The sequence below is a fragment of the Crocodylus siamensis genome, chromosome 15, assembly GCF_052110815.1.
Source record: "Crocodylus siamensis isolate JL-2025a chromosome 15, ASM5211081v1, whole genome shotgun sequence".
NCBI lineage: Eukaryota > Metazoa > Chordata > Crocodylia > Crocodylidae > Crocodylus > Crocodylus siamensis.
The window spans coordinates 50005744-50029788 of record NC_143409.1 but is presented as its reverse complement, the minus strand read 5'-3'; the positions used below and the strand labels follow the sequence as shown (position 1 = coordinate 50029788).

The following is a 24045-nucleotide window of genomic DNA, read 5'->3' as shown; positions in this document are numbered from 1 at the left end:
GCGGGAAGCAGGGCCCCCCCCCGCGGAGCTGCTGGCCATTGCTGTTGGGCCTGACTTGGCCTATGTGCACGTGCAGCGCTGTCACGGGGTTGGATGCAACAACGGCTCCTTTGTTGGTAACTCCGCCTGGATGCCCGGGTTCTCTGGGGGTGGAGCGGGGCCCGGGGGTGGGAGCCCGGGGGAGTGGGAGCCAGACACCTGGGTTCTCTGGGCAGGCAGTGGGGCCTGGTGGTTACAGCTGGGGCTACTGAGATCCCAGATGTGTGGGCTCCCTGGCAGAGAAGTAATGGGTGGCAGAGCCCGGATGCCTGGGTGCTCTGGGAGGAGTCGGGGCTGGGGCGAGGCTGTTCTGGGAGCCTCTGCAACCGCGCAGCCTCCCGCCGGGACCCCCTGCCCCCACCCCCGGTGTGACACCGTGAATCCGGAACAAATGCTGCCCGGCGTCACACAGCCCAGGACCGGGACCTGAGGTTCCCATTGCAGGACTGTCCCACGCAATTAGGGATGGGTGGGGGAGAGTCACAAATGACTTAATAGGCCCGAGGCAGATATGGTCTCCATGTCAGGGAAGCCACAGGCCACCCCCTGCATGAACTAGTTGGCATGAGACCAAGATGGCATCCCAAAATGGCCACTGTGTGCCCAAACCCTGGACAACTGGGCTGGCATGAGGCAAACACGGCAACAAAAATGGCTGCCGTGTGCCCAAACCCCAGACAACCTGGCTGACTCAACAATAGCCATCAGCTGCCCAGCCCCAGGACGAGCTGGCTGGCCTGAGGCCCATGTGGTGAGCACAACATGGCTGCCACAGGCCACCCCTGAATGAGCTGGATGGCTAAGTTTGTGTTGGAAAATGGCTGCCACGTGCCCAAATCCCAGGCAACCTGCCTGGCACAAGGCAAATATGGTGTCTAAGATAACCCCCAGGTACTCAAACCCTGGGCAACCTGGCTGGCATGAGGCAAACTTGGTGTCCACATTATGGCTGTCATATGCCAACCCCCTGGATGACCTGCTTGGCTTGACACCGATATGGTAACCACATTACGGCTGTCACAGGCCACCCCCTCAATGACCTGGTTGGCGTGAGGCCAACAGGGTGCTCTGAAATGGCTACTATGTGCCCAAACCGCAGACAACCTCATTGGCATGACCCCCAAAATGGGGTGCCAAAATAGAGCTGTGTGCTCAAGCGCTGGATGACCTTGTTGCCACGAGGCAAGAATGGCATCAAAAATGGCTGCCTTGTGCCCAAACCCCAGACAGCCTGGTTGGCAGAAGGCCAATACGGTGTCCACAAAATGGCCACCACAAGGTCAAACCCTGTGACCTGGCTGTCATAAGGCCAAGATGGTGTCCCAGAATGGCCACTGAATTCAACCCCTGAATGACCTGGTTGGCAGGAGGTAAATACAGTGCCGAAAATAGGCACCATGCACACAAACCTCAGACAATGGCATGAAGCAAATGGGCATCCCAGTATGGATGCCCAGGTGCCCACCCCCTGGACAACCAGGTTGCCATGGCAGCCCAGCAGCACCTGCCACCTGTATGTCCTGGTTACTGCGATGCCAAGTTGATGCCCCAAAATGGCCACCACGTGCCCACCCTAAGGGGGGCACTAAAAGGGGGATCAGCTCCAGAGAAGGGGGGTCTGGGCATCCTGGGTGCCTGGGTTCCCCCCGTCTCTGGGAGGGGAGCGGTGCCCAGGGGTTAGAGCAGGGGGTGCTGGCAGCCTGGGCACCTGGGCTCCCCCTCTCCAGGAAGGGGCTGGGGCAGGTGAACTTCCGGGGCTGTCCCGGATTGCAGCTCCCCCCCCCCCGGCTGCTGGCGGGACATGTCCTGGGGCCTGAACAAGGGGTGTGGCGGGGAGGAAGGGAGTTTGACTTGCAAAATCTCTGCTCGTTAACTGTCCAGCTAATGAACCTGAGCCCTAATAGGGGGGCCAGAGTGACGTCAGTGCCTGTCCCTGGGAAATACCAAGGTGCCCCACCCCAGAGCCAGCTGCAGCTGCTGTCCCCATTACACCCAGCCCTGTCCTGCCTCTGCAGAGTCAGCTGTAGCCTGTCCCCGTTACACCCAGCCTTGCCCTGCCCCCCAGAGCCAGCCACATCCCAGGGCCGGGTGAGGAGCCCATATAGGGTTTACATGATGCCCAGTATAGATTCGTGGTCCAAACTGAGGAAGGTCTGAGGCTGGTATCAACTTCTCCGCTGCCCAGATGCCAGAGACTGTCCCTATCTCTGCCTGGCCCCTGGGGCCACTGCCAGCAGGGATGGGGGCTCCCGGGGGCCAGGCAGAGATAGGGACGGTCCCTGGCTCTCTGGGTGGGACTGGGGCTTGGGGACGAGAGCAGTGGGTGCCAGGAGCCCGGACGCCTGGCGCGGGTCCGGTGCGCTAGAACAAAGGGTGGGGCTGGAATCCGGACGCCCGGGCCCTCTCTGTGAGTCACCTGCGCCTTCGGGCCCCCCAGCCCCTCCCCGTGCCCATATAGGAGCAGGCGGGGCCCAGCCCAGCACAGACAGGACACGGGAACCATGATACCTGCCCTATACACGGCCGCACTCCTGGGGCTGCTGGTCACCGGTGAGTGGACCCTGCACTCCCCCAGGGCCAGGCACAGCTCCTGTCCCCGTTATACCCAGCCCTCCCCCTCCCCCCGAGCCAGCTGCAGCTGCTGTCCCCGTTCTACCCAGCCACTGCCCCCCCCCGAAACAGCTGCATCTCCCCACAGTCTCTGGCCTGCCCAAAATGCTTGCGATGGCAGGGCAACTGCCGGGGCGAGGTGGAGACGTGCGCACCAGGAAAGAACATCTGTGTGATCCATGAACTCGACCTGAGCGGAGGTGAGACCCCGGGGGGTGGGGGCCCCAACACCCGGTTTTTCCGGGAGAGATTTAGGGTGCCAGGAGCAGGGCTAGAAACCTGGATGCCTGGGTTCTCTGGGAGGCCGCAGGAGCTTGCTGGGTTGTCCCCCTCAGGTGAGACCCCCTTGTTGGCATACCTTGTTGTCACCTCCTGGCTCCCAGGCCCTGGACACCAGGGTCTGGGCCCATTCCTCTCCCTCTTCCACACCCCCAGTCATGAAGGACGCCATACGGGCAGGCTGCATGCCTCTGCAGACCTGTAACCTGCTGCCCAGGGACGATGCGGATCCACCTTCTGCTGCACCACGGACCTGTGCACCAACGAGAGCTACGTCCACATGTACAGCCCTTCCCCGGAGTCAGCCGCATCCCTGCCATGTAACATACAGCTCTGCACCCCCCAGAGTCAGCCGCAGCTCCTGTCCCCATTGTACCCAGCCTGACACCCCCATGCCCTCCCACGGCCAGCTGCAGCTCCTCTCCCTGTTAATACCCAGCCCAATGCCACCACAGAGCCTACCAGGACCCCCAGATCCTGCTCAATACAGCTGCCATCCAGACACATGCCCCTCATTTTGTACTCATGTTTCCCAATACTCCTCCTGAGCTGCAACACCTTGCACATGTCCACACTGAACTTGAGCCTGTTAGCTCCAGCTCCAGCCCAGCTTTCCAATCTGTCAAGATCTGGGGCACCATTATCCTTTACCCAGCCCAACCCTTGAGCCACCTGCAGCTCCTGTCCCTATTATACCCAACCTTGCCCACTTCCCCAGAGACAGCTGAGTGTGTAAGTGTGTGCGGGGATGTGTGTGTGTGTGGGGGGGGGCGGGGCAGGAACTTTCACTTGTGACACCTCTGCTTGTTAATTGCCCAAGTAATGAACCCAAGCCCCAACTGCAGGGCCAGGGCAAGGTCAGTGCCTGTCTCTGGCTAAACACCCCATTGTTCCACCCCAGAGCCAGCCACAGCTCGTACCCCTGTTAAACCCAGCCTGACACCCCCTGGATCCAGCTGCAGCTCCTGTCCCTGTTATACCTAGACCTGCCCTCCCCAGAGCCAGCTCCGGCTCCTTTCCCTGTTATGCCCACCCTTGACACCCCCCAGAGCCAGTTGGATCGCAACCTTGTGTCCCCCCAGGTCAGCCAGACCCCCGAGCAACTCCCGTGTCAAACCTGTGTGGGCAACGCCACCACCTGCGGCCCCGACAACCCAACTGTGTCCTGCTTGAGCCCTGAAGCCCAGTGTCTGCAGCTGTCCCGGAGGCTGTTGTCTGGTAAGGCCCTGGACACCTGGATTCCCTCCTGGCAGGGGCAGGGATGGGGGGAGCCCAGAGGCCTGTGTCCCATCCTCACACTGGGTGGGGGGAGCCTGGGTGCCTGGGTTCCAGCCCAGCAATGGGAGGGGGCTTCTGGGGATACTGGGAGCCCAGGAGCCTGGATTCTCGGGGTTGGGGGGAGGAGGGGAAATGAGTGCAGAGGCGTTGTGCACCCAGATGCCTGGGTTCCCCAGCATGCCCCAGCCTTGCTTAGTGCTCTCCCAACCTCCAGTGCCTCAGTTTCCCTGTGCCTCACTCCCCATGTCCTGGCAGGGGAGCAGGGAGACACCGTGTACAAGGCTTGTGGGGAACCAGGGCCCCCTGAAGAGCTGCTGGCCATCACCGCAGGGCCTGACCTGACCTATGTACATGCACAGCGCTGCCGTGGGGCTGGTTGCAACAACGGCACCTTCGTTGGTAACGCCACCTGGATACCTGGGTACTCTGGGGGTGGCGGGAGGCCTGGGGAGGGGCAGGGCCACTGGGAGCCCAGACACACAGGTTCCCTGGGAGTGGGACGGGGGCTGGAGGGTTGGAGCCTGCACGCCTGGCCTCTATGGAGGGGAGTGGGGGCTGGGTGGGTGAGAGCAGGAGCAAGTGGGAGCGCGGACGTCTGGGTTTTGTGGCAGGGACGTGGGGTGGCGTCAGCTACCTGGGCTCTCTGGGGTGCGGGTGGGGGGGAGCTAGGTGGTGGGATTAGGCTGGGAGCCTGAACGCTTAGGTTCCCTGGCAGAGGAGAGGGGCCTGGTGGTTAGAGCGGGGTGGCGGGGGGGGCAGATGCCTCGGTTCCCTGATCCCCCCTCCGCTTCACTCCCCACACAGAGGTGCCTCAGGGGAAGCGCAACGGGAAGCTCTGCTACAGCTGCCGGGAGACAGGAGAAGGCGAACGTAGCCACCAGCAGCTGCAGTTCATGGCCTGTACGGGGGCCATGGACGTGTGTGTGAAAGCCCAAAGCACAGGTGAGCAACACCCCCCCCAAAGAGAGCCCAGGTGTCCAGGTTCCCAGCCCCCCTCACTGACCCCCCCCGTCTTTGCCCCCCCAGACCGGAACAACTCTGGGACCCTGATCCGCGGCTGTGGCAGCCCCGACCTCTGCCGTCCCTGGCAGCCCCTGGTCCGCCTCCTGCTGCCCTCGGATCCCAAGATCCACTGCTGCAAGGAGAGCCTCTGCAACCGTGCAGCCCCCTGCCAGGACCCCCTGCCCCTGCTGCTGCTGCCCCTGGCACTGCTGCTGCTGCTGGGGGTGGGCTGGAGCTGAGCGGAGGGTGGGGAACACAAGGGTCCGGGCTGGGAGCTGCTGGAGCCCATTTAATGCTCAGAGGACCCAGGCATCTGGGCACCCCCCCCCCACACACACACACATACACAATCACCCCCCGCCCCCACCTCCGCCGGGAACCAGGTGTGTTGGTTCAAACCCATTGCAGACCATTCTACTCCCAGGGAACCCAGTGTCCGGGACACGCACACACAGTCCAGGTGTCTTGGCCACACCCCACCCCACCGAGGAGTATTAAGGATACCCAGATTTATGCAGTGTGAGGAACCTGGTTGCCAAAACAACCTGCCCCAGCCCTGTCCCCTTTGTGCTCTGGCCCCTCTTCACAGGCCTTAGCCCTCTGAGTGGCCACCAGGGGGCAGCACTCACCAGAACCCACATATCAGCCCCACTTTCTCCCCTCCCTCCCACCCCCCTCAGACCAGGGCAACAGAGCCTTTGCAATAACCTTCCGGGGGGAGGGGGGCAAATCCAACTTCATGCTCCACTAACACACCTGCCTTGCCCTGCCGTCTTCCTGGGCGTCTTCCTCCCCCTAATAATGCATTTCCTCATTAGCAGGCCAGACATCCACCCCCTCTCTCTGCTAATGAACCTGTGCCCATCACAGTGGAGATGCAGTACCGGGAGGTGTCCAGTGGGGGGCGGTGCCTTGGAGGACCTTCTAGTGCCCATGTGAGTCCCTCTTCGTAGAAGCCCCTCTTGTTGGCACTTTAGTGTACTCCCCTTTGGGAGCCCTCTTGCAAGCAGCAGAGGGGATTATGGGTGGGGGGGGGGGTTCTCCAGAAATCCAGGAGATCCCTTGGCTCAGATCCCTGCCAAAGCAAGAGAGTACCTGATTGGTGGGGATTGGGATCAGGACTGGGGTCTCCCCCCACACCCTGGTGCTAGGCATTGGACATACCTCCAAGATCAGCTGCCTTCCCCCAGTGCCAGGCACTGGGGGAAGCCCATTGTGTTTAACACATGCCAACTGATTAATGTATTACCTGTCACTGAGAAAGCGATCCCAGTTCCTTCAGGAAGGATCATTCCTAAAAAGTTAAAAGAAATATTGCTGGTTGTCAGTAGGCAGCTGGGAGAAAGCGAGGCTCATGGTGCTCGTTACAAATGGGTTAGGCTCTCAATCAATCATCCATCATCCAAGAGCCTGGAGTTTGTTCCATGAGTCACAATCTCTTTGACAGCTGTGTTATTTCTAGTGAACACGTATTGGCAATTAAAATAGAAAAATATTATTGCCACTGCTGTTCTTATTGTTCCTTGTTATCATTATTAGTGTCCCAAAATGGCCACCGTGGGCCCAAACCTTGGACAGTCAGGTTGGCATGAGGCAAATAGGGCCCCAAAAGTGGCTGCCGTGTGCCCAAACCCCAGGCATGTGCCCCCCCCCTCGAAACTGGCCCTCACCAGCTGGGGTGTGGGGAGCTCTGGCTGGTGCCCCCCACAAGAGGTGCCAGTGGTACTTCTGGTTTGTCCTCGGTGCTTCCAGCTTTGGCGATCAGCCGCTGGTGCCCCCCCAGAGCCAGGAGGCACCAGTCGCCTAGGCCCCAGTCTGGTTGGCAAGACACCAATATGGCATCCCAATATGGCTGCCAGGTGCCCAGCCCCGGACAACCAGGTTGTCCTGGCAACCCAGTGCCCACCACCTGTATGCTCTGGTTACCATGACGCCATGTTGGTACCCCAACATAGCTACCATGTGCCAACCCCAACGAGGGACACTAAAAGGGGTGTTGGAAGAAGGGTGCTGGCATCCTGGGAACCTGGGTTCCTCCAGCTCTGGGAGGGGAGTGGCGCCCAGGGGATAGAGCAGGGGTGCTGGTAGTCCGGACGCCTGGGTTACTTCTGAACTGCAGGACTACTCCTGTCCTGAGGCTGTCCTGGACTGCAACACCCCCGCCGTCCCTTCCCCCCGGGCTGCCAGTGGGACAGGTCCCAGGGCCTCGAACAGGATGTGTGCCTGTGGTGTGGGTGGTGGGGTCAGGGAACTTTACTCACAACACCTCTGCTCGTTAACTGCCCAGCTAATGAACCTGAGCTCTAACAGCAGGGCTGGGGCAAAATCAGCACCCATTCTTGGGAAACACCACAGTGCCCCACCCCAGAGCCAGCCACAGCTCCTGTCCCCATTACACCCAGTCTGAGAGCCCCAATAGCCAGCTGCAGCTCCTGTCCCCCTAAAACCCAGCCTGACTCCCACTTTCCAGAGCCAGCTGCATCTCCTGTCCTTGTTATATGCCTCCCAATGCCCCCCAGAGCCATCTGCAGCTCCTGTCCCCCTTAAATCCAGCCTGACATCCCCCAGAGCCAGCTGCAGCTCCTGTCCTTGTTATATGAAGCCTTGCCCCCACCAGAGCCAGCCGCAGGTCCTCTCCAGGTTATACCCAGCCCAACACCTGCCAGAGCTTACCAGGACCCTCTGATCCTTTTCCATAGCGCTACCATCCAGCCACATGTCCCCCATTTTGCATTTATGTTTCTGATTAAGCCCCCACAAGCTGCAGCACCTTGCTTATGACCACACTGAGCTTCATCCTACTGCCTCAACCACGGCTTTCCAATCTTTATAGGAGAGGTCATGTGGGACCTTGTCCAAAGCCTTGCTGGAATCCAGAGGAATCAGGACTCTTGGTAGAGGTGAAAACTTGTATTAGATATTTTCAAAACAATTCCTTATTTGCAAGCTTTTGGGCACATGTGCCCTTCCTCAGGCATAGGAGAGTGCAAAGATTGTAACATTTCCCCAAGGTGGAGATGAAAGTTCATATTTCACAGGAGAGCTGAAAGGTCTGGTAAGATCTCCTGGGTGGGGAAAATTCATTTTGTGCAAATTAGGCTCAGATAAAAGTTAGAGCAGTCTCTTTACCTCAAAGTTGTCTAATGGCAAGCAGGGTGTTGAATTTTGCTTCCTTCTTGTAAAATGATGAAGTTTTCATTTCAAAACAGCTAATTTCGATATCTTCCATGGTTCAGGGATGTGACAACTTGTACTATACATATATCACTATATATATGACCTGCTCTCAGTGCACGGTCATCATGGGAGACTTCAACTTCCTGGACATCTCATGGGAAGCGCACTTGGCCAAATCCAGTCAGTCTCAAAGCTTCCTGACATGCGTGGATGAGCGCTGCCTGTCTCAAGAAGTTTATGGGTGGACAAGAGGCAAGGTGCTGCTGGACCTGGTACTGGCCAAAGGGGATGATCTAATCAGCAACCTAAGAATCGAAGGGAAGCTGGGAGACAGCGACCACGAGTTGATCACTTTTACAATCCATCGCAAAGCTGGCTAGTCAGTCAGCAATGCAACAGTCCTCGACTTCAGGAAAGTTGACTCTGATAAGCTCAGGAGGCTTGTTGAGGCCTTGAGAGGCCATGATTTCACAGGGAGGGGAGTTCACGATGAGTGGTCACTCTTTAAGAAAGCAATCCTAGAAGCACAAGAGGACTCCTTGCCAACCCATAGGAAAGGTGGTAAAAGGGCTCAACAACCCCCTTGGATCAACAGGGGACTCATGGACCTCCGCCATCTGAAAAGAGAGGCCTATAAAGGATGGAAGATGGGAAACACCACGATGGGGGGTATTCTGCACTGGTCCACCCCTGCAGGGAGCAGACTAGGAAAGCCAAGGCTGTAATCACACGCCAGCTGGCTACACGAATCAAGGACAATAAAGAGTCCTTCTTCAGATAGGTGGGGAGTTGGAAGAAAAACAAGGGCCACACGGGCCCCTGGTGAACCAAATGAGGCTGCTGACAACTGACACCCAGGAAAAAGCCCACCTATTTAAGGATTGCTTTGCGTTGTTTTTTGCCAGCCCCAAGAGATCGCCCTGCCCAACATGATGCGGGATGACCAGGGTGAGGGTGAATATATGGCCACCATTGGCGTGGATCTTGTGAGGGAGCACCTAGAAGAGGGGGCACTGGCAGCCCAGACACCTCTGGGCTTCCAGCCCCATCTGCTGTCCCCCCTGAACATAGCCACCTTGTGACCCTGCTCCACAGCTGTCCCAGCCCCAATTTCTGCTGCCCCTGGACCGTCTGCTGCTACCCTCAGACCCCAGGGTCCACTGCTGCTCCAGGAGCCTTTGCAATCACATGCCCCCCACCAGGACCCCTTGCCCTCCTTGGTGCTCCTGCTAGGGTAGGGGGGGTGGTCTGGGACCTGCCAGAGCCCGTTTGATGCCCAGAGGATGCAGGCATCTGGGACACTCTCCCCCACCCCACCAATGGGATCTCTGTCTCACCCCCCCGCCCCGCTACAGTCCCTGAGCCTATGAACGCAAGGGAGGCTGACATCCCATGATGTAGTTTTCCTCGGCCAGCAGTGGGCACTGCCCCTGCCCCTGCCCCTGCACACATGCCCCTGCCCCACACATGCAGGGTGGGGTCGGGGACAGGAAGATCCAAGGGTGCTGTGCTAGCCGTAATTAATTAATTAAAGCATCGGCTCAGAGGATGCCCTGCCCAGGCCCAGGAACCAGGTCACACGCAGGGGACCCAGGTGTCCAGGATACACACACACCAACACACACAAATGCCTGTGGAACCCAGGTGTCCGGGCCACACTCCCCCCTCCCCTTACACACAGGCGTAAAAAAGGACACCCATATTTACACAATAACCTGCCCCCAATCCTGCCCCAGTCCCTCCCCCCATTTGTGGGCTGCAGCCCCTGAATGGCCACAAGGGAGCAACACCTGCTATGATCCCCATATCGTCCCCCCCCAAATTTGCCCTCCCTTCTCCCTTCCCCCCTTCGGACAAAAGAACCTTTGCAATAGTCCTGGGACAGGCAGCTCCTACTTTCTGCCCTATAAACAGCCTTGCCCTGCCCTGCCAGCTTCCTGTGGAGCAAGTCCCAGGTCCCTCCCCCTAATAACACATTTTCTCCTTACCAGGCCAGACATCCACCCCCCTCACCCTGCTAATGAACCTGTGCCCATCCTTGGGGAGGTGCAGTAGCCGAGGGAGGTGGGTGTCCAGCAGGGGGCGATGCCCTTGGAGGACCTCCTCCTGCCCATGGGGGTCCCTCTTTTGCTAGGAGCCCTTGTTGTTGGCACTACAGTGCACATCCCCTTTAGAGGCCCCCTTGCAAGCAGCAGAGGGGACTGTGGGTGGAGGGATGTCTGGGAATCTGGTGGCTCCCCAGGCCCAGATCCATGCTAGAGCAATGGGGCACCTGACTGGTGGGGATGGGGATGGGAATGGGGAACCCCTCTCCCCTGCTAGGCACTGAATGTACCTCTGAGGTCAGATCCCTCCCCCAGCGCCAGGCAATGGAAGAAGTCTGTCATGTCAAACACATATCAATTAACCAAGTAATTAATCAATCAATCATTTATTTAGTTAATTACCTGTTAGCAATGAAGTGATCCCAATTCTGTGGGAAAACATGCCGAGAAATTCAGAAGAAATATTGCTCATCATCAGTAGGCGGCTGGGAGAAAGCAAGCCTCCTTGGTACCCTTAATGGATGTCAGGCAATCAATCAAACAATCAACTAATCAAGAGTCTGTAGTGTGAGCTGAGGTTCACAATGAATTCCATACAAATACCATTTGTAATACATAGATAACTGTAATCGATTAATGCTATTAGTAGTAGCTGTAGTAACTGGCTCATCATTCATACCAAGAGCTTGGGGTTTGATCTGATACTCACAAAAAAAATCAACATAAATGTAATTTATAATCAATAAGTTATTGTCATCCATAAATGCCATTATTAGCTGGGGCAGTCATAATTCAATCAATTGATCAATCAATTGATCATTCAATCAATCATTTATTCACTCAATCAACTGATTGATGTTTCAATCAATCAATCATCTGACATCTGATTCACAAGAAATCCAACACAGGTATCATTTGTAATTAATAAGTTATTGTCATCATCAATCAATGGTATCAGTAGTCATAGTAATCAAGCCATCCAGGGCCTGGAGTTTGAGCTGATATTCAGAATAAATTCAACACACTTTATAATCAATAGATTGTAGCCATCCCCAAAATGCCAGTATTAGCAGTAGTCATAATCAATCAACCAATCAATCAAAGGGCTTGGAATCAGATCAGTGATTCATAATACATCCAACACTAATATAATGTGTCATTAATAGATTACTGTAATCAATCAATGGTATCAGGAGGGTAGTAATCAATCAACCACCCACCCACGTTGTGTCTGTTTGGCGACTGAGCCCCTCCTCAGGCAGCCGGGACCCCTTACAGATGGAAGTGGTGTTGTCACCGTAAGGCTCCCCTCACCCTGGGGCAAATGACGCTGATGCATCATTCCCCCGCAGTGTCCGGTGCTGTCCCCGCTCCCTCACTAGGTGCTATATACAAACCTGGATCAACCCCTTTCCCAGCTGGGAAAACTGAGGCACGAGAGCTAGGGCTGGAGTGTAGGTGGCTGGGTGTGGTGCTGCGACCTCCACACCAATCTAGAGCAGCCTCTGTCGGCGTCAGGGCAGGGTCCGGCTCCATATGTTTCCCATGCTTCCCTTACATGGGGCCTTTAATTTGGTTGGGCTTGGCCCCAGCCAATGGGCATCAGTTGGGCATGAATCACCTGCCTCTGACTTCCCGCCCTGTGGCATGCTGGGAGATTGAGCCAAGCAGCAGAGGATTCTGGGTGAGGCCCCAAAGCCCCATATCCCCCCTTCCTCTCCAGTGAACTGTCATGGAGACCTGGCACCCAAGGGATTAAGACACTCAGCCCCCAGTGCCTAGGGGGATCCAGTGCCCAGGGGATTGAGACACCCAACCCATGGTGCCCAGGGAACAGAGACACCAAGTGCCTGGGGGACTGAGATACTCCTTCACCCTGCTCCACCGTGCCCAAGGGATTGAGATACCCAGCTTCACAGGTATTACACCACCACCCCAAGATGCTTGGAGGATTGAGACACCTGGTGCCTGGGGGTTTGAGACACCAGGCTCTGCAGCGCCAAGGGGATCCAGACACCCAGCCCTATAGTATCCAGTGGGATCCAGACACCTGGGCATGCAGTGCCTTGGGGATTGAGACATGTAGCACCCCACCCCATGAGGTCCAGGGGATCTAGATACCTAGCACCCTGGTACCCAGGGAATCAAGACACTTGGCACTCAGTACCCAAGGGGGTGTGATGTCTAGGAAATGGAGACAGCCAGTGGCTCAGTTCCTGTAGGATTAAGATGCCTGGTGCCCCAATACCCAGGGGACTAAGACACTTGGCACCCCTCTTCCTGGTGGATTGAGAGGCACAGCACACCAGCACAATGATGCCGAAGGAATCCAGGCACTCAGTGCCCTGGTGCCTGGGAGACTGAAACACCAAGGACCCTGGTGCCCAGGGGACCCATACACCTGGCACCCCAATATCTGGGGGATTGAGACATCCGATGCCCTGGTCACAGGGGATTGAGATGCCTGGCTTCACAATGCCCCAGGAATGGAGATAACTGGTTCTCCAGTGCTTGGCAGAATGAGACACCCAGTGCCCCAATACCTGGGTGACCGAGACACCCAGCACCATGATACCCAGGGGATTGAGATGCCTGGTGCCTTACCGCTACAGTGCCCACGAAATCCAGATACCTAGTTCCCTGGCACTTGGGGGACTGAGATACCCAGGGCCCCGGTGCCCCACTGCCTGTGGGAATTAGGATGCTCAGGTCCCATCCCCCTGCCAGTAGGGTAAGCAAGGGAGGAAGGCGGGGGAGGGAGCCAGGACCGGCTGGACAGGTGTGGGGGTGGCTAAGCTGGGCGGGGTGACACTGGGCTCTTTAAAACCCCTGGGGCTGCCACAGCTGCCAGATGAAGTCGCCAGGAATCAGCTGCCAGGACCAGGAGGTGGTGGTGAGTGGCAGGGAGCTGCGGGGCAGGGCTGGGGAGACATCTTAGTCCCCTGGGTGTTGGGGCACTGCGTGTCTCAATCCCCCAGACACTGGGTGTTTTAATCCCCTGGGTGCCAGGGGTCTCAATCCTCTAGGCACCGGGAAATTGGGTATCTCAATCCCCTGGGTGTCAGGGCTGGGAGAAGAGACTGGATGTTGGGGGAGCAAGGGTTGGGGGGCAGGGGGGAGATGAGAGGGGTGGAAGGACAGATGGACAGGGCTGGAGGGATGGGTGGGGGTACGGACCGGTGGAGGGATGGACAGACAGACAGACTGATGGACGGGAAGATAAAGGATGGAAGGATGGCTGGGCTCCCGAGTTCTCTGGGATGGACAAACAGATGGTAGATGCATGGGGAAACAAAGGCATGGAGGGATGGCCGGACTCCTGGGTCCTCTGGGATGGACAGACAGACAGATGGGTAGGGAGATAGATCAACACACAGACAGAAAGATGACTGGAGAAATGGATGGCCAGAGGGGTGGATGGGCTCCTGGATTCTCTGAGATGGACAGACAGACGGGTGGACAAACAGATAAGAGGGATGCAGAGCTGGACTCCTGGGCTCTCTGGGATGGACAGACAGGCAGACCAAGGGTGGTGGGGATGGGGGCACAGGATGGAGGGCTGAGCCAGCTGCTGGGGGAGGGGGAAGAGGGGGAGGCAGGGGGCATCTCTCTGGCCTGAGAACCCAGGCATCTGGGGGTGGGGGTGCGGGTGGGCTCTGGCCTGGGGTCTCACCATCGTGCCTGTGTGTCCATCAGGAAGCACCAGCGCGACAGGATGTGCCAGCAGTGCAAGTGGGTGATCAGCATCATCCGCTGGATCTGGAACATTGTCAAAAGCATCATTGGCAGAGGTACCCGTGGCTTGCTCGGAGGCCTGGGCACTCTGTTGGGGGGGGCTGGGAGCCCGGACCCCCAGGTCCTCTCCAGCTCTGAGGCAAGGCAATGCGGTTCAGGGAGGTGGTTGGGAGCCTGGACATCCCTCCTGCTCTCTGTGCCTCAGTTTCCCTGCTCCCGGGGACATGCAGGGCTAAGCCTGGGACCCCCTCCCCTCCCAGATGTGTGGGTGCCAGTCAGGCCGTACCCAGCTGCAGTTGCCCAATGGGGTGAAAACCGAGGCCCCACCCTGCCCAACACCCACACCCAGGCCTTAAGTGACCTGGGTGCAGGGATAATCCAGGTGTCAGGGCTCCCATCACCCCTTGCTCTCACCCCTCCAGCCCCACTCCCCCGCCAGAGGACCCAGGTGTCCACCCTCTGCGCTCCCAGTGCAGGGAAACTGAGGCACGCTCTTCCCTTCCAGGCCGAGCCAAGCCCGATGAGACGACCCCATTGGTTCGGGACAAGGAAGAATGACAGCCTGGCCCCACCCCCCAGCACCATATGAGGCCAGATCAAGCCCAGCCCTCCCGTCTCCCATCTTAAATGCAACACCATGAATAAAACTTGGCTCTTGTTTTCTATATCCCTTGGGTGGGACTGTTTCTTTAAGAGCTGCTGGGGGTGAGGCTCAGGCCTCAGGGCATCCTGGGAGCTCCGCCCACCCGGCCTCCAGGAACCCAGCAGGAATCTAGCCCCACACCTAGTGTGGGCTGAACCTCATTAGCCACCTACCATATTGATGCATGTATACCATGCACCTCATTGAGCCACACGCTGTATTGCCTCATATACAACGCAACCTTATTCAGCCACCCACCATATCGATCCAGGTATGACCCCTCCCCACCATATAGCCCTCTACTATATTGACGCACATATGACACGCACCTTAGTGGCCACGTGCCATCCTAACCCATGTACAACATCCACCACCTCTTTGGGCCGCTTATGCCTCTTTTGTCCGCCTACCATATTGAATCATATACTATGCACACCTCATTTAACCACCTACCACATTTACTCACATATGACACATCTCATTTGGCCACCTACTGTATTTACCCATATACTATTCCACCACATTTAGCCACCTACTGATTAAACATCTCTAAATTACAACAAACACAGATTGAACATGGCTGCATATTCAGCTGCTCATTAAATTACTGTGATCATGTATTCACAGAATCATAGAAAATTCAGGCTGGAAGGGGCCTCCGGGGGTCATCTGGTCCCACCCCCAAATATTACAGTTGAATAATCCACTGCTAAATGAACCGTGTTTACCAGAGATGGACTACTACTGAATATTCAATTGCTAATTAAAGTACGAGTAACAGGGCTGAAACATGACACAATGCCACATGGCTACTGGAATCACGTTTGATGTTCAACAGCAAATTACATTGTAATGATCACAACTGGATCTGGGGCAGCAGGGGCGGGGGGGGGGGGCTTCCTCTTCCCTAGGAGAGGATGACAGCAAGGGGGGGTTGCAGTGATGGGGCAGGGGGACGGGACCCTGGTGCCACAGCAGGGGACATTGCTGGGGGAGCAGCTTGGGGAACCCAGGCATCCAGGCCACTCCTCTCACCCCCAGGCCCCCCTCCCTTCCCCTCTCCTCCCCGAGAGCCCAGGCATCTGGGATACCCCTCCCCCCCAACCCCCCCAGGGAATCCAAGTATTAGTCCTCCCCCCAACCCCGCCCTGCCAGTGCCCCTCACTCTGGACCCGCAGCCCCGCTGGGAATGCCCAAGGGGGGTCTACATGGGGGACATGTTGCAGCAGCCTGGGGAGGTGGACGGAGGTGGGGGAGGGGATGGGGGGATCCTCATTGAGGTGACATCAGCCCTGCCCACCCCATGGGCTGTGTGGGGCCCTGGAGGGGCAGGAACCCCAGGTACAACGTCTAGGAGCCCTTCCAATGGGGCAATGTCTATTGAAGCGGCACCGGGGGGGATCTCAGTGGGCCTCTCTGCAGAGATATGGGTCGGGGGCGGAATCATTGGGGGAATCCAACAAATTGGTGGGGGACCCATATTGGTGTGACACCATCATTGCCCCCCAAGCTGGGGGGGTAGGTCCTTTATAGGTGGCTATGGAGGAGCAAGAATCAAGGAGGCGGTGGTGACACAGGGGACCCATATCGACATCACCAGGCTCCACTCCCCTGCCCCCCAGGCCGATGGGCCCGTATGGCAGTGTACGGACATGGCCGGGGGGGGGGGGGGGGGAGTCCCTGGGGGAGCACACATCTGTCCCAAGTCAGGGTGAACTGGTGCTGGCCCTGCCTCATCCCCACTGCAGCTCACGTGTCTGTGCACGGACAGGTGAGCGCCGTGTGGGTCGGGGCACTTGTGCGCCATGCGGGTCTGGCTGCACACGCCCCTGCCCCCCCCCCCGTGTTCATCCCTGGGGTGGCCCATGGCTGTTGTGTAAGCCAATGAGCTGCAGGGTTGCTTGCCCTACCCCCCATCTGGGCTCCCCATTGGCCCTGGGTGGGTCAGGGATCCCACCCCCCCAGAGCCACGCCTCGACATGTGCCCCATGCCCCCGGGCTCATGCTCCTGTGCTGGAGCTGTGAACACACCCTGACATGCGTGTCCCATCCCTCAGGGTCCCTCTCTGTCTCTCTGTGCTGGAGCCCTGAACATGCCTCGACACACGTGTCCTGTGCCCCAGAGCCTTCCCTGTACCGGAGCCTGGTCCCCACTGAGGCTTCACTTGCATTCACGTGTGGACTGACACGGACATGCCGCTTTGTGCCACAGCATGTCACACACGCTGGACTGGCCACGCACGAGCCATACTTTGATTACCGGGGATGGGGGGGACTAGTGTGTCCTTGCCCCAAAACCTTGTCACATCCCGGGTTGTTCATGCATGCGCTGAAGCCGAATCACACAGGCCCCTCGGCCACATGCGAGTCTGTGGCGTCTCGCTGCTCTTGCCCCGCGTGTGCTGGAGCCTGGCGGGGGGCACAGGAGTTCCTTGTTATGGGGGTGAGGTAGTGCCAGTGGTGGGTGCTGACACAGGGCACCCAGGTGTCCGGTCACCGCCCCCCAGGCCCCGCCAGCCTGTGGTGCCCCTCACTGCCAACCCGCAGCCCCGGGCCCTGCCCCCACCATCGATACAGCCCTGATGGTCGCTCTGCCGGGCATTGAGGTCTTGATGGGCCGCTAAGTGCCGGCCACTCCCGCGGGGGCAGAAAAGGCAGAGCCCCGCACCCCCATGCACCTCCCAGCGGGACCCAGGCTCACAGACACCCCCTTGATCTCAATGCACCCCACTCCCCCCCCAGAATTAAGGTGTCCGGGCTCACAGACTCCCCCCCTTCCTTGATCTCAATGCACCCCACTCCCCCTCCCCACAAACCCAGCTGTCTGAGCTCCCAGACCCCTCCTTGATCTCAGTGCACCCCACTACCCCCCAAATCCAGGTGTCCAGGCTCACAGACAACCCCCTTGAACTCAGTGCACACCCCCCAACACCCAGGCATCCAGAGTCCCAGCCCCCCCTCCCCCCCCCAGGAGAACCTAGGTGTCCAGACCCCCTTGACCCTGACCTCCCCCAGGCTGGGGGAGGGGCCAGCCCTTGGAGGAGGGGGGAATCAGCCAATGGGGTGGGAGCAGGCAGGGAGGGGTTAATGGGGGTTATCAGCCCTGGGATACCTGGGCTCTTTCCAGCCCCAGCCCCAGCCCCAGCCCTCCTCTTGGCTTTCATCCTGGGCTGGGGACACCTGGGTTCAAAGGCTCCTGGACACTTGGGCTCCTGCTGTGGGCACGGTGTGCCCCCCCGCCCCCACAACCCCCTTGGACTACTGGGCTCCTCCTGGACTTCCCCTTGGAGTGGCACGCGCCCGGGCCCCTCTAGGCAGCTGGGCCTGAGCCTGAGGTCAGAGGTCGGGCAAGGGGGTGGGGGAGCTGAACCCTGCTGGACACCTGGGCTCCTTGACAACCGAGCAGCTCCTGGACGCCTAGGTTCCCCATTGCCCGGGCACCGAGATCCCTCAACAGCGGAGAAGGTCCTGCACACCCGGGTCCCTTGTGGCCTGGATGCCAGGGGAGTCCCCTGACAGCAAAGCAGCTCCCGGACGCCTGGACTCTTCAACTCCCGGGCTCCTGGGGTCCCTCGCTGCTTGGACATTGGGGTCCCCGGACAACACAGCAGCTCCTGGACACTGGGGTTCCTCGTCTCCCAGCTGCTGGGGCCCCTTGACAGCGGAGCAGCTCCCAGACACCTGGCTCCCCGCCATGGCTGGCTCCTTCCCGTACGACTTTGGGGGACCGCCCGGCCCAGCGCCCACCAGCTCCTTCCTGCCCGAGGGCTTCGTGGGGACTCCGGTCTTGGCCTTTGGCCCCCAGGGGGGGCTGCCTCCAGCCTGGGGCCCCTTCCCGGGGGGAGGTGGTGAGGCCTGGGTGCCCCCCACCGGCCCCTACCCCCCTGGCCCAGCTTACGCCAGCCCCCAGCAGGAAGCTGAGGGAGGGGAGCATGAGGCCGTGGCCTGGGGGGATCCCAGCCCCTCGCCCCCTGCCCGCCTTGCCAGCCCCGACCCCGGTGATGTTGGCCCTGCCAAGACCCCAGCCCCTGTGGCCCCCGAGGACCCTGCTGCCGGCGAAGCTGAGGAGGCCCACGGGGAGAATGAGGTAAGGACCAGACTGGGGGGCTGAACACGGAGATCCCCTGAGATCCCTCCTCTGCTTCCTCTGAGATCCCCAGAGATTCCTCCCTCGGTTCCCCTCGAGACCCCCCCCATCCCCAACTGAGATCCTCCCCTAGCTCCCCCAGGACCCCCCTGAGGTCCCCCAAGATCCCTCCTCTGGTTTCCCCAAGATCCTCACTGGATCCCCAAAATCACCCTAGCATTTTCCCCCTGGTTCCCCCCCCCCCCCGAGATTTTACCCTGGCTCCCCCAAGATCCTTCCTCTGATTCCCCTTGGGATCTCCTGAGGTTTCCCATAAGATTTCTCTCTGGTTCTCCCATCCCTGAGATCCCCACTTGGTTCCCTCATAAGATCCCCCCCTGGTTCCCACTGAGATCCCTCCCTCGTCTCCCCAAGATCCCTTTGAGGCCTGCTCCTGATCCCCTAAGTTCCCTCTCCTGGTTCCCCCTGAAATCCTCCCTGTATCCTCCTGAGATCTCTCTCTAGTTCCCCCTTCCCCAAAGCCCACATAGGATTCTCCCACATAAGATCCTCCACTAGATCCACTAAGGCTTCCCCAGGTCCCCTCTAGACCTCTTGAGGCTCCTTCTGAGATCCCTCCTTGGACCCTAAATCCCCAAGAGCCCCACTTAGATACTGCTGAAACCTTCCCTGCTTCCCCAGAAGATTCTCCTTCAGACCCAGCCCCCCCCTCTGGTTCCCCTGCTAGATCCCATGGACCTCAGTGAGACCCACACATATCTGGGGGCACTGGGATCACTGCTTCCCTCGGGGCCTTGACCGAACACCCCACAAACCTGGACCAGACCCCCCTGGAGTCCCACTAGATCCCTCTAAGGGGGCATGGGAGAGGCCCACCAAGAGGCTAGTGGGGTCCCTCAAGGGACCAAATAGATCCCTCCCCCAGGACACAACTCAATCACCACAGATCCCACGGGGGTGGGGGAGCCCACGGGGTCAGTGAGGAACTGACTAGACCCCACAAAGAGTCGCAATGGGATCTCCTGCCCCCTGGGGGGTTCACCCCAGACAGATCCCCCAGGGTCCTGCTGGGATCCTCCCAGTTCAGGAGTGGATCCCTGGCAAGGGATCACCTGGCTGGCTCCCCTTGGGGAGTGGGGGGGGGGTCTGCTTGAGACGGCCTTGGCTGTCACCCACACAGGCAGGCAGGGAACCCAGGCGTCCGGGCTCCCAGCCCCCACCCCTCCCAGGTGTCCTGGGTGTGGAGGCCCTGGGGGTGGGCGGGGGTCTGGGGCCCTCCTTGATCTGTATCAGCCCGGATGCCTGGGGTCCCTGGGTGGGGGGGAGGGGGCTGTCCACTGGAAGGGGAGTGGGGCCTAGTGGTTGGGGGGCTGGGAGCCCAGACTCCTGGGTTCCCTTGGAGGGGGCTGGGGGCTGGGTTGGGCTCATTCCTGGCTGATGGGCCCATCAGGGCCCTGATAGCAGCACATTGTCCCTAGGGCCCAGCCCTGGACGCCTGGGTTCTCTGGGGGGCAGGGAGGGGGGACGTGGGGGTGGCAGCAGGGGGGCTGGGACTGGGGGGGTGATGGGGCCGGGATGTCTGGGCTCTCCCTGCTCTGTAGCGCCAGGGGAGTCTGGAGGCCCGGATGCCTGGGCCCCCTCCCTGCTCCGGGTGGGCTGTGGGGCTGGGGGTTGCTTCAGGGCTGGGAGGAGACACCTGGGCACCGGGATGCCTGGGCTCCCCCCCTGCTCTGTGTGGGGGGCAGGGGGAGGGCTGGAGTCCCAGACACCTGGGGCCCATGCTATTCTTCCCTTCCTCAGACCATGACGACAGAGGAGATGGAGCAGTTTGTGCGGGAGCTGAAGCACAAGCGCATCATGCTGGGCTTCACCCAGGCGGACGTGGGGCTGGCGCTGGGCGTGCTCTATGGTGCGCTGGAGGCCTGGGGCCCTTCCCGGGGGAGGAGTGGGGTCAGCCAGGCACCTGGGTTCATTCCCTAGAGGGAGATGGGACATGGGATGAGGTCCCTGACAGCAGGGCAGGGCTGGGGGGGCTCCCAACACCTGGGTGCATTCCCTAGCGAGGTCTTGTCACCTGGATGCCTGGGTCCCTTTCCTGGCGGGGGGGGGAGGGGGGTGGTTCTCCCAGACACCCAGGTCTCTTTCCCAGACAGGGTGGGGTCCCCCGGATGCCTGGGTCCCTTTCCTTGGAAAACAGGGGCAATAGGAGCAGACTTGGCCAGACACCCGGGTCTGTTTCCTGGAGGGAGCGACAGGGTCGGTCAACTACCAGCCCCCCCAGATGCCAGGGGAGATGGGGGTTGACTTACCCTGATGCCTGGGCCCTTGCCCTGGGTGGGGGCAAGGTCAGGGGCCCCCAGATGCCTGCGTCTGCGCTGACCCCCCATCCCCACCGTCAGGCCGCATGTTCAGCCAGACGACGATCTGCCGGTTCGAGGCACAGCAGCTCAGCTTCCGCAACATGTGCCGCCTGCGCCCCCTGCTGCACCGCTGGCTGCGCGAGGCCGACGCGCGTCCCGAGCTGCAGCAGGTGGCATCTGCGACCGGGGCACCGGGGTGAATGGGGCTAGGGGTGATGTCTGGTGGTGGTGCGGGGGACGACTGATCCCTGTCCAGCCACCCTGGGGCATTGACATGACCAGGCCCGGGGGGCGGGGGGGGGGGCATGACTGGGCCGTGGGTCCTGGGAACTGTGGGGAGCATCGGGGGGTGCCTGACACGCAGGAGATTGCGATGACCAGGCCTGGGCCTCCCATGAGCTGTATCCGGGGGTGGGGGGTGTTGAACCCTGTTTCCAGCCCTCCTGGGGAGTTGGTGTGACTAAGGCCAGGGCATGCGGTGGGGGGGTCTAACCCCCAGGGTGTTAGCATGACCAGGACTGGGGGTGGGGGCCGTGGTGACTAGGCAGGTGGTCCTAGGGGGGCCGAGAGGGGTAGGCATGACCAGGCTGGGGTGGTGGGCAGGAAGCTCCCAGGAGGCTGTGGGGATTGGCGTGACCAGGCTCACAGGGATCGAGGTGGGGTGGCGTGCCCAGGCCAGGGTCCTGGTGCTGCCTGACCCCTGCATGCCCCCCCCAGCTGTGCGGCATGGAGGTGACACAGGCCCACAAGCGCAAGCGCACGCGCATTGAGAGCGGGGCCCGCTGGCGTCTAGAGATCTGCTTTCGCCACTGCCCCAAGCCCGGCCTGCCCCAGATAGCCCGCATCGCCCACAGCCTCGGCCTCGATAAGGACGTGAGTGCCTTTCCTGCGTGGGGGTGCGTCTCCGGGGGTGGGGGGGTCCGTCCAGGCCTGACGCGTCCGTCTGTTCCCCCAGGTCGTCCGTGTCTGGTTCTGCAACCGACGCCAGAAGGGCAAGCGCCGAGGGGCCGCAGCTGGGATTGGGCCCCCCCCTGAGGCCTTTGAAGGCCCCCCCCCACCCTTTGCTCCCCCAGGCCCCGCCCCCTTGGGCCCTGGCCCTGCCTACATACCCCCCTTTCCCCCCCCCACCCGGAGATCTCTATGCAACCCCCACCCCCATACATCCCAGCTAAGCCCAAAGCCTTGTGGGTAATCTGGCCCACCCCAGGGGAGTCTAGGTTATTGGGGCTTGGGGGAGGGGTATACCTCCCATATTTTCAGTTGCAAAAGATTATGGGTAAAGCTGGAGGTGGGGATTTGCCCCTTTTCGATGGAGACAGGGGAAGAGCAGAAGATTATGGATAAGGGAGGAAGTGGGGATTGCCCCTTACTTAGACAAAGGATTATGGGTAATGCTAGAGGGTGGGAACTAGCCCCATATTAATGGGGTAAAGAGCAAAGGTTTGTGGGTAAGGCTGGAGAGGGTGGGACAATTGACCCCTACTGAGGTGGAGAGAAGCAAAGAATTGTGGGTAAAGGTTCTAGACTCACCTGGAGCTTAGGGGATCCAGAAGGTCCCAGAATGCTCTGGGGCTACCAGGTGTCTTCCTGGTCCCAGCAGGTTCTAGGTGCCTCAATGGGGAATGCTCCCAAACCCTTTAGGTGACCAAAGGGTGTGTGTGTGGCGGTGGCAGGCTCTCATCCCTCTGCTCCCGCTTCCCTCCCAGAGCTGGGGGGAGAACGTGTCTGGGCCAGGGGTGGGCAAAGGCCTTTGGTTCTGGAACAGGGCGGGGATGGGAGCTGCCCTAAGGGCTTCTCCGTGGGGTGGGGGCTTTGGAGCTCCCACAGGCAGGACTAGAAGGGTGGGGTCCCAGATGGGGTTGGGGAACCTAGAAACTCTTCTAGACCAGTCACTGAGGGCGGTAATGGGGTCCCAGGGGGACTAGCTCCACCCCGCCCTGCTGGGATGGGGGGGGGGGGGAAATCAGCCCCCTGGGAGTCTATGTGCCAGGATTGGGTCCCCCTTGGCACCTCTGGGCTGGAGCACATTTTAGGTCACCCAACGGGTTTTAGACCCCTCCCCCTTGCTAGGACAGGGTCCCATGGAGCTGGCCCCACCCCCTACCCACACCCAGATTGGGTCCCCCTGGGCCCAGATGTTCTAGACCAACCAACCCAAGGCCTTGAGTTGTGAGGGGCCCAGGAAGGCACCACCCTGGTTCTCCACCCTGGCCTGGAGGCTCTAGAACTGGCCCTGGCACCTAGAACCCCCCCACTCCAGGGTGGGGTGGTAAATACCTCCACCCACTCTTTTCTATAATAAAGTATTACCCCCTGTAATAAGGTGCTATGTGCATGTGGTGGAGGTGAGGGGGTAGAATATCCAGGCATCCCGACTCTCAGCCCCAACCCTCGCTCCTGAGAGCTGCGGGGAGAACCCAGCTGTCTGGGCCAAGCACCAGGCTTCCCTCCAAGGTTGGAGAAGGGTGGGAAGGCTGGGGCGGGGGGGGGTTTCTATATACCTTCCCTGCCTCTCTCTATGGTGCCTGGGGCCAGCGGCCCTTGACCGGGGGGGGGCCTAGTCCTTGGCAATGGGACACAGCAGGGGTACCCCGGTTTCCTTGGCAACAGGGGGAACATTAGCATCTGCTTGGCAACAAAGACCCCCTCCGTGACCTCTGGGGGGGGCAGAGGGAACACAGCAATGGATGTGTGGTCTCCTTGGTAACAGGTCCGGCCCCCCCCCCCCACCATGTATTGCAGGAAACCCACTTTCTTTAGAAACAGGGTTCCACCATGTGAGTCCCTGGT

General features: G+C 59.8%; 2 protein-coding genes and 1 long non-coding RNA gene across 3 annotated transcripts; all 3 read left to right on the top strand.

The window, feature by feature from the left end:
- The first annotated feature begins 3097 nt into the window (after positions 1–3097).
- LOC149852704 (urokinase plasminogen activator surface receptor-like) lies at positions 3098–5482 on the top strand. Its single transcript, XM_090029836.1, has 5 exons — positions 3098–3248; positions 4011–4146; positions 4462–4605; positions 5011–5148; positions 5233–5482. Exons 1-5 carry the CDS (start codon positions 3114–3116, stop codon positions 5445–5447), a joined length of 768 nt encoding a protein of 255 aa, XP_089885962.1. The 5' UTR covers positions 3098–3113; the 3' UTR covers positions 5448–5482.
- A 7787-nt stretch (positions 5483–13269) lies between these two features.
- On the top strand, positions 13270–14823 carry LOC149852703 (uncharacterized). The gene is made up of 3 exons (XR_016439433.1): positions 13270–13323; positions 14127–14221; positions 14671–14823. It is a non-coding gene; the product is annotated as an uncharacterized LOC149852703 (long non-coding RNA).
- A 5742-nt stretch (positions 14824–20565) lies between these two features.
- On the top strand, positions 20566–23399 carry LOC149852702 (POU domain, class 5, transcription factor 1-like). Its single transcript, XM_090028401.1, has 5 exons — positions 20566–20804; positions 21295–21425; positions 21973–22128; positions 22211–22301; positions 23326–23399. Exons 1-5 carry the CDS (start codon positions 20699–20701, stop codon positions 23397–23399), a joined length of 558 nt encoding a protein of 185 aa, XP_089884527.1. The 5' UTR covers positions 20566–20698.
- Positions 23400–24045: the final 646 nt, after the last annotated feature.

Excerpts from the sequence above, each read along its gene's own strand:
- LOC149852704 (XM_090029836.1), top strand. The coding sequence starts at position 3,114 with ATGCCTCTGCAGACCTGTAACCTGCTGCCCAGGGACGATGCGGATCCA. Across the intron at positions 3,249-4,010 it reads GTCAGCCGCATCCCTGCCAT|GTCAGCCAGACCCCCGAGCA; the intron begins GTAACATACAGC and ends GTGTCCCCCCAG. Across the intron at positions 5,149-5,232 it reads TGTGAAAGCCCAAAGCACAG|ACCGGAACAACTCTGGGACC; the intron begins GTGAGCAACACC and ends TTGCCCCCCCAG.
- LOC149852702 (XM_090028401.1), top strand. The coding sequence starts at position 20,699 with ATGACGACAGAGGAGATGGAGCAGTTTGTGCGGGAGCTGAAGCACAAG. Across the intron at positions 21,426-21,972 it reads CGCGTCCCGAGCTGCAGCAG|CTGTGCGGCATGGAGGTGAC; the intron begins GTGGCATCTGCG and ends TGCCCCCCCCAG. Across the intron at positions 22,129-22,210 it reads GCCTCGGCCTCGATAAGGAC|GTCGTCCGTGTCTGGTTCTG; the intron begins GTGAGTGCCTTT and ends CTGTTCCCCCAG.